Source organism: Ornithodoros turicata, unplaced genomic scaffold, assembly GCF_037126465.1.
Source record: "Ornithodoros turicata isolate Travis unplaced genomic scaffold, ASM3712646v1 ctg00000783.1, whole genome shotgun sequence".
Classification (NCBI taxonomy): Eukaryota; Metazoa; Arthropoda; class Arachnida; order Ixodida; family Argasidae; genus Ornithodoros; species Ornithodoros turicata.
In genome coordinates, this window is record NW_026999401.1 from 1,116,768 (window position 1) to 1,131,846 (window position 15,079).

Here is a 15,079-nt window from a genome sequence, read left to right on the forward strand (position 1 = left end):
CCTTAGCGGATCGTTTGAGCTCCTCGTAAGTGTTGCCGATTATGACATGGTTGTTGCAATCTAGTAGGTCATGGGCAAAACAGACACACATGGAAAGCACACTTTCTACGATATTGTATGGTGCAGTGTCTCTTAATACTGTTGAAGGAAAATCGGGTCATTTGCTGTCAACGATACTGCTGCACGATTTGCACAGTCGTCATCACCCCCCTTAGATATCAGAGATGCGCCTCCGATAATTCTAGGCTTTTTCTGGCCCTTTAGGAGTATTTTTCTAGGGGGGGTTGGGGATGGGGATGGACACGGTTGTAAGTTCTTTGTGGAAGTGTTTTGCGAGCACTGGGAAAAATCACGCAGACTTTTTCACCAACCGACCCTTATCGTACAGGTGGTGACGCTGAGCGCACACAAGACAGCTTGAGGTGTACCTGGTGTGGCGGTCTGTTCACCTCCATGGAGGTCCTGGTGAAGCACCACAGGGCGAACCACTTCATGAAGCGGGGAAGGTACAAGTGCAGGTTCTGCGGCTACTGCAGCGACAGGACGGACCACGTCACGAGACAGAAGAACTCATACGGGTCATACGGGAAGCCCTACATGTGTCCCGTATGTTCCAAGGGGTTCATCGAGAAGAGCGGGCTGGAAAAACACAGGGCTGTCCATGAAGGAGAAAGGGACCACCGGTGCCCTGAGGGCGGGCTTTCATTCCAGCTCAAGTATCACTTGCAGAGACATCTGAAACTGCACTCTGGCTGATGGACACTCTCCCCAAAGGCAGTGTAATTCATGGGCACGTCGACGGTGAACGTTTATAAAAGGAAACACGACACATTTCATTCTAATTAAGAGAAAGTTTAGCGGCGAATATTTCTGAACTAAGTTACGCCACAAGTTTCATTTCAATAGACCTCTACCCGAGAAACGTCATCATAACATTGGTAGACAAACTGAAACCGAAACAGTTCGAAAGGGAAGGGATGGCTTCCACAGATGTTCATTTCTTCACTGCCTCCTATTGAAAGACAAGTAGAACCAAAGGTCGCGTCCCTTTCAGGGACTATCATAATTCCCTCAAAACCGTGGCTTACAAGCACGACCTTGTTCGCCTCTAGCTTCGAGCGTAGTTCAACTCTACCAAACTAGTGGCGCTGTCGAACCCTATGACGTCATTTGTTTACAAACAGGGACAGGTCTATTAAGAAAAAATTTCACTGTGAATGCCTCTAAACTCTCCAGTTGAGATTGCAGCATGATTCATGGAAAGCTTTGACAGTGAAAATTTCTAAACAGTGACAAAAGATATTGCACCTTACTTTATAAATGCTGCAGCAGTGAACATTTCTAAAAGGCTTTTAAAAATTGAGGCGTTCCTACTGTTGTGTTTGACGCTGGTACTGCGTGTATTAAATATTGGGATGGTCTGAAAAAAATGTTCCTTGTTCATGTCTCACAGTTCTTTCTGGACATTTAGATATGTAACTTATTCGAGTTTGTTTTTATTATTTACAATATTGGAGTCAGTCTTACAGTTACACAGTTATTAGTATGCAGTGTGCATTTTGTCTTGTGTACTTTCGGTTGCCTTGTCTCTGTTTTGTCTCTCCAATCTCAGTGAAATGTTAGGGTCACATTTTATGTGCCTCATCAGGCCTCTGTATGTGTTAATGTGTAAAAAACGATTGAAAAATCTACTCATTTGAGAATTGTGAGGCCAGTGGTATTTATCTCCAGTGAGCATTTTCCACAGTCTGCAACCACATTGATCAGTTATTTCTCGCAAGAAATTGAGTTTTCTGAATGAAACTCGGAAATTAACCAAGTGAACGCAATCTTTCTTTCTTTTTTTTTTTTTCAGAAACAGAAAGTGCATGTTGGAGCAATTACAAAGTACATTCCATGCTACGATCATAATGACTGAAAGAAACGCAAAGACAGTCACTTCGAGACACGCAAATTGTCAACGGTAGAAAAAAAACATGGTTCCCACTGGCCCTTGAATACTATGGAAATTTAAAATGGCATTTTCAAGGTCTGGGAAAACACTGGAATTTTACCACAGCCTTTGATAACCCTTGATTATGCATCTTTTTCATACGCTCGTGGAGCTGCGAGCGCAGATTCTGCTTCTCCGCAGTCAGAACTATAGCTTCAAAATCTCAGGTGTTAGCGCTCATTGCAATAAGAGTCAGCAGCAGAAGCCAGAATTGCATGAAATGAATGGCACCCTGCATTGTATTCATCAGCTTTCCACTCTATCCTATGATCTTTAATGTTCAGGAAGTTGTTGGTCAAGTTGGTGAACGGATCACAATTGCGCAGTCCTCATGTATTTGCTCGTGTGATAACTGCAGCTTATAACTATTTTAGTGAAATCCTGAGGCCCTGGTCATAAGCTGTGGTTTAGATGATAGGCAAAATGGCGGCTGAGCCATAAAAGGTCCTTGAGAGACCCTCGAATTTTTGTTCAAAATTCAGTTGGAACCATGAGAAAAGAACTGAAGGTGCAGATCCGTGTCCCTCTTCCGATGCTTTCTTCGTTAACTGGACTAAGGACTACAGACAATTTGCATATTTCAAAACAACTGTGTGCTCTTTCTTTTTCTTTTTTTTCAATTTGACTTATGAAATGTACGGTCATGTATATCTGTCACACAATGTATTGTGTGACAGAATGGCGTAACTCTGACATGTGCCTTCTGTTTCTTGCAAAAGAAGTAAGGTTACACCCACTTGGCAAATTTTGGAGCTCAATTCGGCATACATTCGAGTTGTTGCGACACAAAATTTATCAAAGTCTGTACGAGTCAAGGTAAAAAAGTTTGCCAAAGGTAGGTACCACTGACCCTGCAACCCACGCCGGACAACGTATTTGCAAAACATTGGCTCGATATCGGCAATACCAATCCAATATGCGTCCAGCATTGCCAATATTCAGCCAATATTTGGCAAAGACATTGTGCCACTTGGAAATTTTTTTGGACAGCAACTTTTTAAATAATGTTGTTTGGACACTTTTATGTGGAACACCCCATACATTCCCCTATTTCTTGCCCATTTGTCTCCCGCACTGTACCATTTAATAAAAATTCGATTTTGTTTTTCTGTCGTGTCAGGTCTTGAAGCGGAACGTGCAAGAAGCCCTCCACAAACAATCGTCTCTGTACCCATAAGGTCCACCAGCGGGTGCCCCAGGACGAGGGGAGGAACCCATCAGTGCAGATTCTGCGACTACAACAGCATCTACACAACGCATGTCATAGCACACGAGAGGACTCATACGAGAGAGAAGCCGTACATGTGCAGGGTGTGCTTCAAGACGTTCACGCAGAAGAGCACCATGACCAAACATCTGATGACGCTCCACGAGAGATGAAGCCGTCGCAGACGGCACAAGTTGTGCCGCATGTACAGTGCGGGACACAGTTGTCTGAAGTCTCATGCCCACGGCAGAGCGTTTCATCAAAAGAAGCAAACATCAGCAAAACCCAAAGACAGTACAGCTTCGGACAAAGATTTACGGAACACCATGGTGCCGCGTGTCTGCGTTGCAGTGACATCCTAGCAACAAGCAAGAGCGGACACACACACTGAGAGATGGATAGAATAGCCAGTCACTCGTTTCTTGTTCGATCTCTTCCTGGTAGCCGGCAGGGTCAGGGCCGGCGATAGGGGTAGGCGAGTAAGGCGACCACCTTAGGCCCCGTGCACGAAGCCCTCAACCCGGGGATTACTTTTTTTAAAAGCTGTCAAGTATGCACTTAATCACACGCACGATCTTGGACTAAAACAGAAATGAGAGAAGAATGTGTTATGCGCCCTTCCGTCAGGTGATGAGAAAATAGTCCCACTTTTAAGAAAAATCCGCCAACCCTGCAAGCTGTGCCGAGGATTTCGCCCCCTTCTCTTCTGCTGTCATTTCCCGTACTGTTAAAATCTCCCACTACGAAAATATTATAATTTCTTATACTTTCATTACTGCTGGTGTGAAACAGGCCGCGCGATGTGCCCTTTGCCTCAGACACCGCACACCCCTAGCACCGGCCCTGGCCAGGGTACATCTCCGATGAAGAAATGAGCCAGTGGCGTGTTCCGTGAACCTTTGTACCAAGCTGTACCAGATTACTGTGCCTGTTTTTGTATTTTATTGCCCGTTTTGGTGTCTTTGAGAGCCTAGTTGCCTTTAGTGCCGAAATTTCTGTGCCCTAATCATCACACAGTGCAGCTGACGTGAAACAAATCAAATTAACTAGTCAATCAAACTATAATCATTGGATTTTTCAAACTGCTGTATTATTCGGACCCTTTTCTGGTGATCACCGTGCCCGGAATATCCGTCAGCTACTGTAGTTCCTTTGTGTGTGGAACTGCCGTGTACGGAACACTCCAGCTTAGGCTGCAGATTGCAGACGACCGTGTTCCACACGGCATATTTGGAGAAAAAAATATGCTCTACGCTCTGAAAACAGGACTTCATTGCATGACACCAATGTTATCTGGAGGGAAGGTTCCGTGTGAAGCTCCTGGCTTCAGAAGTGTTGTTAAAATTTTTTTTTAATTGGACATATGTGCACAGCGATAGCCAGGGAAAATAATGTAGGTCTACAATTTACGTACAGTAGAACCTCTTTATAGTAACTCCTCTTGTAGTAAAACTCTGCTTATAGTAAACGAGAACTGCAGTCCCGATAGAATCACATACATTCAATGGCACAGCTGATATAATAAAACTCCTGATCTAGTAAAATTTCATCATGGTCCCAGAGAGTTTACTACAAAGGGGTTCTACTGTATCTACTCCTTCATATTTTGCTGCACACAAGAGCGAGAGGTAATTTCTTTCGTTGCACGTAAAATTACAAAGTGCAAGATAGATGGTGAAGAGTGGAACAGTACTATTATTCTAAGTTCTCAAATGGAAATTTTCTAAGCTGTCACATGCCCGGTAAAGTAGGTAATAATTATAAGTACAAAATCACAATTATAGTTACTGTAACAAGTGATTGAGTTAAACCGGGTTACGTTCATTTTAATACATAGTTTTGTACAATTAAATTCTTCCCTGAGGAACACAGTACTGAGTATATGGGAATATTTATTAAAAGAAAAAATGGAGGGTTTCTATGAGAGACTGTTATGGTGCAAAATCTGTACTTAGAAGCATACAAAAGCATACTACTAATAGAAATTTGGCAAAATACTTACTTAAATGCACACATAACATGCTACAGGATATAGAAGGGAAGAAGTACGGTCTCTGTTCGAAATATCGGTGGCTCTCATCCTGAGGCACTTCCCTTCATGTTACAAGATAGGTGTATGTTTCCCATCTCCAACAATCTGAAGGCAGAACGTCATCATTCTGTGTGCTAATTGGCCACAAGCTTGTCATGAGGTGAAGTCCTGCTTTTAGAGCGTGGAGAGACGTGAAATACTGCACGCAAAGGAAGGGCGCACAAACTGAAAAGTCCTCTGTGCTGACACCTCCACTCTTGCACTGCCAGCATGAAGTGTGTTTCTCGCCACGCTCTGACATGATGTGCTGCGACGTGTGCGTAATGTGCTTTGCTCACCGAGATAGTACAATAAATATGTGCACCATGTGCAGGGTCCTGTCACCTACATGTATACCTCAGGAGGTATATAGCTTGTGCAGTGTCAATATCACCTCATTAAGACAAGGGGAAAAAGGTGTGTAGATGTAATTGGCGATGGTGGTGATGGTTCAGGTTTTTTTGGCACATTGGCAAAAAAGGTCATTATGCTGGTCAAAGGACATAAGGATGAACTTGACAGCTGGAAATTTCAGTTTTTGTTTGCAAAAATTTGCAGTTCGTGCTTCAATATTGGGTTATGAAACATGGCTTTTATTCTGGAAGAACTGTATCATACTGTATTATTTGTGATGCTTGTGGTTCCTGGATCTTGGTGCTTATTAATTAGTTCATCATTAATTTTTGACACCTGCCAAAACATGGCAAAAGTCAAAGCGTATTACAGCAGTACAGAATCGTATTGGCTTACAACATCATGAGATAACAGGGCACTTTCTCTTTGCCCCCATCTTTGCCCTACCTCGTAATATTACCTCGGAAAATATGATCACCAAAAAACAGAAACCCTAGTTTAATGCAGAAGTGGTCTACGTATCTGCCTCTACCATGTCAAAATGGGCTGCTGCTTTAGTAAAAACTGCTTACAGGATCTAAGATAATCACTTTTGTTAGCTCTCATCATAACCAGCTCTTGCCAAGGTCCCATCTCGTGCCAGTCACAGTAAAGCAGTGGAACTGTTTCGAGCATTTAATACCTAACACATTTCAATACATCTATAGATTAAAGACCCTGGCATAAGCACCCTATTACCTAAGCACCCTAATACCGAATAGTAAGACTCCGGAATAAGCACCCTGAATGCATTGTACCCTGTAATAACACAAATTCCTTTGGAACGAATGTAGAGTGTTTATGCATTGTCTTGATTCATGACTGTCCTATCGCTTTCTGCTTCATAATCAACCGATCAATCTGCAAAAGTGTACAGAAAAATGTATCATTCTGTGCTGTAGTGTTATTTATACCTGTCCCCATCTTGGTCTGTTTGTGGGTTCACGCATGCAAATCAGTAAATGTCACCTGCTTAGGGTCGATTCACACGATGAAACTTTTTGCTGCAACTCGTTTCCTGCTACAGTTGCGCGCAACCGAAGTTGCACCAAATAGGTCCCTTCATACGGCGAGCAACTCGGAATGTCGTACTAGTCCCCGAGCTCGCCATATCATCGAAAAAACATCATCGTCATCATTTTCGTACAATGGTCCCGCGACTTCCGTTCGTTACGACAGTGCGTTACGTTCTGCAGTGATAATTGCATTGTCTCGCGTACTGCCGCTGCAATAACTGACGCATCGAATAACATCGAAGTCTTCCTCATTGGTCGCGCTTGCAAGAGGGGGGCATGTGATTGACAGGTTGTAGCTAGAGTTAGAGGAGAAACCGCTCATGAAGGCGATCGACTCTGCAACTCCTGCAGCCCGGGAGTTTCAGGAGTTGCAGGGCATCGGCTGCCTCGGTTGCATCGGCTCTGCAGGAGTTGCAGCTCTGCAACTCTGCATCTCCTGCAACTTGGGAGTTGCAGGAGTTACAGAGCATCGGTTGCATCAGCTCTGCAACTGCTGTAACTCTGCGTCTCCTGCACCTCTGCAGGAGTTGCGGCTCTGCAACTCCTGCATCTCCTGCAACTTGGAAGTTGCAGGAGTTACAGAGCATCGGTTGCATCAACTCTGCATCTCCTGCAACTCGGGAGTTGCAGGAGTTACAGAGCATTGGTTGCATCGGCTCCGCAGGAGTTGCAGAGCCGATCGCTTCCTGGTTGCGCGCAACTAAAGTTGCATCGTGTGAATTGACCCTTAGAAAACTCCTCTGGTACTTGTTCATAGTCTTTGTCTTTGTCTTGCAGCCACCAAACTGGAACCCATAGACGGTTCCTGCACGTGCCCCTGGTGCGGGAACGTCTTTGCCTCCGATGAGTCCCTCAAGGAACACTTCAGGGCTGTGCACCTCCACGGAGGAGGAGGACGTCAGCAGCGCCAATTCAGCACCTGCTCCTCCCGCGGTTCAGCGACTACAGCTGTCGTAGTATCCCGCGACAGAACCCACGCGGAGGAGAGGCCGTACGAGTGCCAAGTATGTTCCAAGAGGTTCACGCAGAAGGCGCACCTGAACACGCACGTGAGGACTGTTCACGGGGGCGAGAGAAACCACAGGTGCGCCATCTGCGGCCACGCGTTTCAACTGAGGCACCACCTGCTGAGGCACCAAAGCGTCCACTCCAACCAGCAGCGCTACGCCTGCGATGTCTGCGGTAGGACGTTCAAGCGGATGAATGTTCTGCATAGGCATCGACTCCTGCACCGACAGTGATGACATGAGTAGAGCCCGAGTTTTTAGGGTTTAACCCGATTCTCTCCCGAACTGAAGGTGGGCTCTTTAGGGTGAAACCCGATTTTTGCCCGGCAAATTTCCCTCACTGAGACGTCTGTGGGAATGCAGACTAACTTGTTTGCCAGTAAATGCAGTTACGTTGCTGCTTGTACCAAACCAGTACACTCAGTTTGAGTAACTGAGCGCAATTCCTCCCCGCATCTAGCGTACTGGATGTTTTCCCACTGGAATTCGCATGAATTTAGAGCGCATGTTTATTTACCCAATTTTTACCACCGAAATTCAGAAAAAAATATTTTTCCGGAAAGCTTCGGGCTCTGGGTACGAGTTCTGCACTGTACTTTGTGAGAACTGAATTTTGTGACTGGCTTTTTGAACTTCTTTTGCGAAATAGTGGCAACGACGACAGAACAGTACCTACACAAAACCTTCCACCACCCCACCCACCCCCACCCATGTTTGGTGACACCTCCCACCAACCTGTGCACCCCCTTGCTGTATCAACTTTATAGGCATGGTGGTAATGGTACGTAAAGCTGTTATGACATAACTGTAATAATGAACCCCCCACCCCCAGTTTTTTGTAACCCCCCCCCCCTCTGTGCGTTCAGAATTCTGTATAAACCACCGAGTATCGTCACGGGAATTCGACAAGAGTTGTGCCTAACTCGTTACAAGTAACTCGTTACTTGGTAGCGGTTACTTTTTTTGGCAACGAAGTAACGATTCAGTTACCTTTTTAAGAAATGGTAATAGTAACGGAATCGATTACAAAAATTGGTAACTCGTTATTCACGTTACTCGTCGCTTTTCTTCAGCGCGGGGGAGCACATTTCGGCACTCCATGTGGCGCAATGCGTGAACTTACGCGACCCACGACCACGTGTAACTACCCCTCCCTGTCCCCCACTCCTTCCTGCTTTCCTCTCTCCATCTGTACACGTTTGAAGGCCGCGTAGCAACTATTGCATAGTTGCTACGCGGCTCTAACGCATAATTTTCCTGTTAAGTCAAAAGGTGTGACAATGCAGAGTGGCAACCCATTGATTTCATCAAGCAGTCGCCCTTGATGATTGGACAAATCATTTGAGCGGGCCAGTGAGACCATTGTCAAACATTCTCATCTCGACAGGTACAGGGAAAATGTAAATTGCGGTTCCTTTCGCTCATAAGTCGCGAACGACACAGTTAACGACATTTTTGATTCTGCGAGGACAAATTTTTTGCACCTTACATCACCCTTTAAAGTGCCAGTGATGAATTTTTGACTCTGCATTGTCACCCAGGTCTCAGCATGCAGTAGGTGCCTTTCTCCTTGAGCTTCCTCAAACTTGAGGATTTGGAGTGTCTCAGTGCACAGTCGAGACCGTTTATTAAGGTATTCGATATAACGATAACTCGGATATTGCGATCAAATACGGTCACCTGCCGATTTTTCGGACCCCGATTTTTCGGACATGCACGATTATTTGGACTCGTTCGCGAAACGGCCGCGGATTTCTCTCTTGGGGTGACGGAAAATATTGGTGTCATCCGAAATTCGTATAAAATGAAATCAACTAACTAGAATATTGAGGGAAAAAAAAAAGGCAATGATTCTTCATTTTCCATTCCTCTGAGTAGAAGAGGTCTGTCGTAACGCTTTTGCGTCTTCGTTTTTGGCAACGGGTTTGATTCAAAGGCCCAGCACGTGCAGTCCGGCCGCGAGTCGCGCGACAGCGCTGTAAAGCGAGCTTCACCTAAAGCACGCATGCGTTAGGTGAAGCCGACTTGCGGACCTGATGACGGCAGTGCCTCTGTCAGTGTACAGTGACTTCGGGAAATAGAAGCTGACATTATCAGGAAGAGCTGGAAGCACGTCAGGAAAGCATCGACAAATTTTTCCAGCCTACCAGTGCTTATTAAAGCTTACTTTGCAGCGAAATTCGTTTTTTCGCACCACTCGGTTATTCGGACTCTCCCCGCGACGCGATCCCCGCCGAGTCCGAAATATCGGACGGTGACTGTAGCTGGTTCCTGTCAGCTCACCCATGGGAGCACGTGCAAGCAAAACATCGATATAACGATCAGTGCGAAAGCACTGCATATAGCGATCCGCATATAGCGATCAGAATTCTCCCGGCGGCCGGGAAATCTCTAGAAAATTGGAAAACAAAATTACACGTTTTCACTCAAAAGAAAATCCGGCGCCATTTTCAAGAGTCTTGACGACTTCAAAAAGGAGGAAGGGGCCCGCGAGAAGAAGGGGTTGTTCCCTCTCCAGCTTCTTTTTTCTTTTTTTCTGCATCACGTGCTGCATGCTACGGTGGCGCCTGCGGTTCCGAGGTGTTCTTTTACGCGAAAAAATTAAACAAAAAAACACGCCGTCCCGACCTGGTGTTGCTCGTGCTCAACACGTTTCCAAAACCTCATTGCAAAGTGCCGTGACTCCCAAAACATGTGTTGGCAGACAGTGTCACCCAGACGTGCGTCGACAGCTTACCCATAGGCGAGGCACGTTCTGATGGACAGTGTAGTTCCGATAGTCAGAATGGTGATGACTACGGCACTGGATGAAGGTGCAGCGCTCTCAGACGGTGCAGCGCCCCACGTGATATGTGCGGTTATGTTATCCTTAGAAACGCTCTCGACACAAAGCTGTGTCAATTTAGCGCTGGATAAATTGTTTTTGCGCACGCAGCAAACGCTCACATTCAGCAGCATTCTACATGTGCCAATCTACTTCGTTGACGCGGCACCGAGCAGCAATTTTTGTGAAAGCTCGTTTTTAATGATACTGGAAATATATCGATCAGACTTCCCGTTCCCGTCAATATCGTTACAAACGCGCTCGACTGGGTGCAGTTTCATGCATTCTAAACTTTTCATCGTAACATTTCATAACTGCTCAACATCGGTTCCAAATGCATTCATCACTGTCAGTTGCTCAGTGTTCTGTTCCTGCATGCTAGCACCGCAGATATCCTGCAATTCTGGCCACATATGTCACTGTAGTTGAGTTCCACTTAGCCTCATATGAGGCAGGTGTGAATCATGTACGCGCTTCCTCACACCGCTACCAACATTGAGGAAATTCCTCGGTGGCTTCCTCAGTGGTGTTGGCGGTGCAAGTACTGTGCACACAAGCAGCGTTGAACAGCATTCCTGGATGCAGCTGGCCTCGGCCACCTCTCATTCCTAGCTGTAAATGTGCCCTGAAAACCTGTAAAACTAGGACTGTGGGACGTATTCCATAAATATCCCTCTTTCCAACTTTGCAAGGTATTTTAAGTGCAATTTTAACCACTTAGTCTTCTGCATCAGCATCTGTGCTCTCTCTGATAGTTAGGATATGTGTATTCCTCATTGACATTGACACTCACAGTGAGTGTAATCATAAAGAGCATGCTACGTTGCATCTGCACCTGTACACAGATGCTGCTGTTGGGTCGTATAGTGTGTGTGTATTGTGTTTTGCCTCTTACTTTGCATTCCATCATTCTCAAGTATGTATGTAAGGTGGTGGTTTCAGACGTGTCGCTATAGCTCTTCAGCTTGAGAACTTTGTGCACTTGTTGTAGAGAATGAAATGTGAAATGAGATTGCCATATATAAGTAAGCTTTGGCTATTTTGCGCTTCCCTTTTGATTAAGACAACATCATTTTCAACTGTGCATATATCTCCAGCATTGAAAATGAGAAGTTGAACTTTCTTGCAAATGGATCCGAGTGGTGAATTTATGCTCAACTAGTATATTTTGAGCACCCATTGGAAAGGCTTGTCTTGAACATTGCTTTTATGAGTGACTTCATGTGGATTGGAATGTATGAACTTTTTTTTTTCGTTTTTGACAATACCCCCCCAAGTGTCCCGCAGATATTGCATGAGAACGGGGATATACAAAAAGGCAGTTGAAACACGATATGTAACAAGAACGCAATACAAACGGAGCATAGATACATATAATAAAGCAATTTAATACACACAGCCGTGTCATACTACGTAAATTACATCAAACGCTGGCGTTTTGGACTTCCTTGGCAGTCCATAACCCCGAGAGCCCCGCAAATGTTTGGCGACACCCCCTTTTTCAGTCCTGCATCGCATACAGGGGGTGGAGGTTGGGGCCGTCTTGCTATTTCAGCTTCAGACGCATGCTGTGAATTCTACGTTAAACTGTTACGGTGTAACTGTGATAACGAAAAAAAAACCTCCCTCAGTCTTGTGGAACACCCCCAGTGCTTGGGATTCTGGATAAACCACAGTTTCTTTGCGGAAGGTATTTTATTGATTCTTTATTGACTGATTGATTGTGTATTTATCATGAGCAGTGATACTTACAAAGCAATGTGGAACTACTAGGACAAACCTGGTCATGCAATCAGGTTCAGTCATTCACGTTACAGTCAACTGCACATAATATAGTAGGTAGATGAATACAGGGTGTTCAAAATTAAGCTTTCACTAGCACTTTATAAACAGGCGAACAAAAGGAAACTGGTGCTACTTTTCCTGTTCCTTGAGTAAGAAACAGGTGCTACGTAATTAGCAGCACCTGTTTCTTACACAAGTAGCGTAAAGTTATCATCCGGTTTCCTGTCATCGCTGTGTTTACGTAGCGCCCGTGAAAGCTTAATTTTGAACACCCTGTATATTCATGCGAGGCAACATTTCGCATCGCAGCTGAATTAAAAGACAGTTTCAGGATATAAAACAAGAGGAGGGTCGAAGTCTACTATGTACTATCATACAATACAGGGTGTCCTTTTTTTAGGCGATACAGATTTTTCATTAAAAAACTATAAGGGCTATAGACATGCCGTTTTCACTTCTATCATTTCTGGGCCGGCGGACGTCCTTGGCCACATGTTGCTCGACCGTCGAATGACTAATTACCTAAAAATCGTTAATTAACTTTTTAATTGTAAAGGCTACGAAGTTGTTCCAATGAGAAAATCTGTTCCTTTCAATGACCTGAAATCGTAGCCGTTTTCAGAACAGAAATCCGTTCGGTAGATCGTCCGCAAAAAATTCGTGAAGGAACACCTTTTTTTTTTCTTTTTTTTGTTTATTGCGCATCTTCGGAGACGCGTCTTTCCTTCATCCCCAACGTGATATGATGAAGGAGCCTCATGCGTCGAAGATGCTGTGACAGTGCCGCCTCATGCGTCGAAGATTAGCTTTAATTTGCGGAAACAAAACAAAAACACGTGTGTCGGGTGACGCTACCAGAACTGCCCTTATCTTGTGCTGCATTTTCTGTTAATCTTTTTCCAGGACGCAAGAGGCGCCAGTGTGCTCTTTCACCCTTTCCACATTGGGGGCAAAGTATAGCGGGGTCTCTGAAGATGTGCAATGAACAAAATGAAGAAAAAAATGGTGTTCCTTCACGAATTTTTTGCGGACGATCTACTGAACGGATTTTTGTGCTGAAAACAGCTACGATATCAGGTCATCGAAAGGAACAGATGTTCTCATTGGGACAACTTCGTAGCCTTTACAATTAAGAAGTTAATTAATGATCTTTAGGTAATTAGTCATTTGACGGTCGAGCAACATGTGGCCAAGAACGTCCGCCGGCCCTGAGATCATAGAAGTGAAAACGGCATGTCTATAGCCCTTATAGTTTTTTAGTGAAAAATCTGTATCGCCTTCAAAAAGACACCCTGTATATACAAGTTCAATGACTAGTTCAATTTTGGTGATCATTGAAACCAGTTGCCGTTGAGCTTGTACAGTAGTGCCACTAAGCATGTAACTTGTGAACCTGCTAGGGAGCCAGTTTCAGACGTTTCGGAAGTTTTCCGTTTCAGAAGTTCTCAGGTTAAACGCTCGGTGGCGCTGCTATACAAGTCGATGCACACAGTCGGTATTACAAAATGTACTTTATCATCAATACACAAAACACCGTCATGATCAAACAACGCAAGTGAAATAGAATTTGCCACATGGGGTGGCGGGGTGCTAAGAAAAATTCGGGATCGGAAAATCTCTCGACGTGGACTGACATCTGCACTGTCTCCTTTGCATCGCAGCTATCAAGGAAGAGCAGGATGTTCCCGAACCAAATGTCACACCGCGTAGTACCGTCGGGAGGGACATCAACCAGGAGTCGCGCGGGAAACGCCACAAGGCCGAGCGTCATCGCCCTCGTCGCTCAGCGGGAAAGTACCAGTGCCGGTACTGCGGCTACCGCAGCGACGGCACAGCCAACGTGAGGAATCACGAGCGGACCCACACGGGGGAGAAGCCCTTCGAGTGCGTCGTCTGCTCCAAGAGGTTCTCGCAGAAGGGCAACCTGGACACGCACCTGAAGACTCTCCACGAAGGGAAGAGGATGTACACGTGCTCTGTGTGCGGCTTCGCGTTTCAGCAGAAGATCCACCTGCAGGACCACTCCGAGAGCGTCCACTCCACCGAGAGGCCCTTCGAGTGCGACGTCTGCGGGAGGGCGTTCAAGCTTAAGACCCTCCTGCGTAGGCACCTGCGTGTCACTCTGTGCGGAGAGCAGTCCTCCTCTGGTGACGTCTGATGTCGAGCTATATAGAGGGTGTGTGCAGAAAAACGTGACCCGCATTTTTACATGTAACTCGTTGTCTACTAAGCCAGAGTTCACACGGGGAAACTTTTTCCAGCAACTACGAGCAAACCTTGAGAAGTTGCTCGCGCACCGGCCAATCAGCGAGGGGAGCATCGCCACGTCACTCCCGATGGCGTTGTGGATTTCGTTCGTGGATTCATGGGTTCAAATCCTGCAGGTGCAGCTGAAAAATAACTTTTCCTTACAAATGTCACCAAAAACGTATCAGTTGCCATTACTGGAAGGTAATAATGATTTATTCGCGCAACAAAACTGACTGAAATTCGATAAACAGCAGCTAAAGAAAAAGATTCCACCAGTTCGATTCGAAGCACACATTCTCCGGTCGCCGTAAGGTTGCTCGTGGGTGGAGCTTCCGAGTTGCTACGTGTGAACACGGACTCAAAATTGCTCGAAAGGCGTTGGTTTGAGTTGCTTCGAGTTGCTGGGAAAAGGTGCCCCGTGTGAACGCCGGCTTACCCGAGGAACTCCTGGTGGCGTACGGTGGCGTATTTATGCGTGCGAAAGCTACAAAAAAATCCTGGAAGCCATACTCAACGTAAAAAGATAAACAGCG

The 15,079-nt window shown here is 45.5% G+C and overlaps 1 protein-coding gene across 1 annotated transcript; it reads left to right on the forward strand.

Annotated features, from left to right (window-relative positions):
* The first annotated feature begins 7,000 nt into the window (after positions 1-7,000).
* LOC135374857 (zinc finger protein 568-like) lies at positions 7,001-14,525 on the forward strand. Its single transcript, XM_064607784.1, has 4 exons — positions 7,001-7,152; positions 7,205-7,395; positions 7,458-7,917; positions 13,929-14,525. Exons 1-4 carry the CDS (start codon positions 7,001-7,003, stop codon positions 14,452-14,454), a joined length of 1,329 nt encoding a protein of 442 aa, XP_064463854.1. The 3' UTR covers positions 14,455-14,525.
* Positions 14,526-15,079: the final 554 nt, after the last annotated feature.

What these genes read in the sequence shown, in the direction of transcription:
- LOC135374857 (XM_064607784.1), top strand. Translation starts at nt 7,001, where the DNA reads ATGAAGGCGATCGACTCTGCAACTCCTGCAGCCCGGGAGTTTCAGGAG. An exon ending in GCAGGAGTTACAGAGCATCG is followed by an intron (nt 7,153 to 7,204) that starts GTTGCATCAGCT and finishes GCACCTCTGCAG; the next exon opens with GAGTTGCGGCTCTGCAACTC. An exon ending in CATCGACTCCTGCACCGACA is followed by an intron (nt 7,918 to 13,928) that starts GTGATGACATGA and finishes CGACGTGGACTG; the next exon opens with ACATCTGCACTGTCTCCTTT.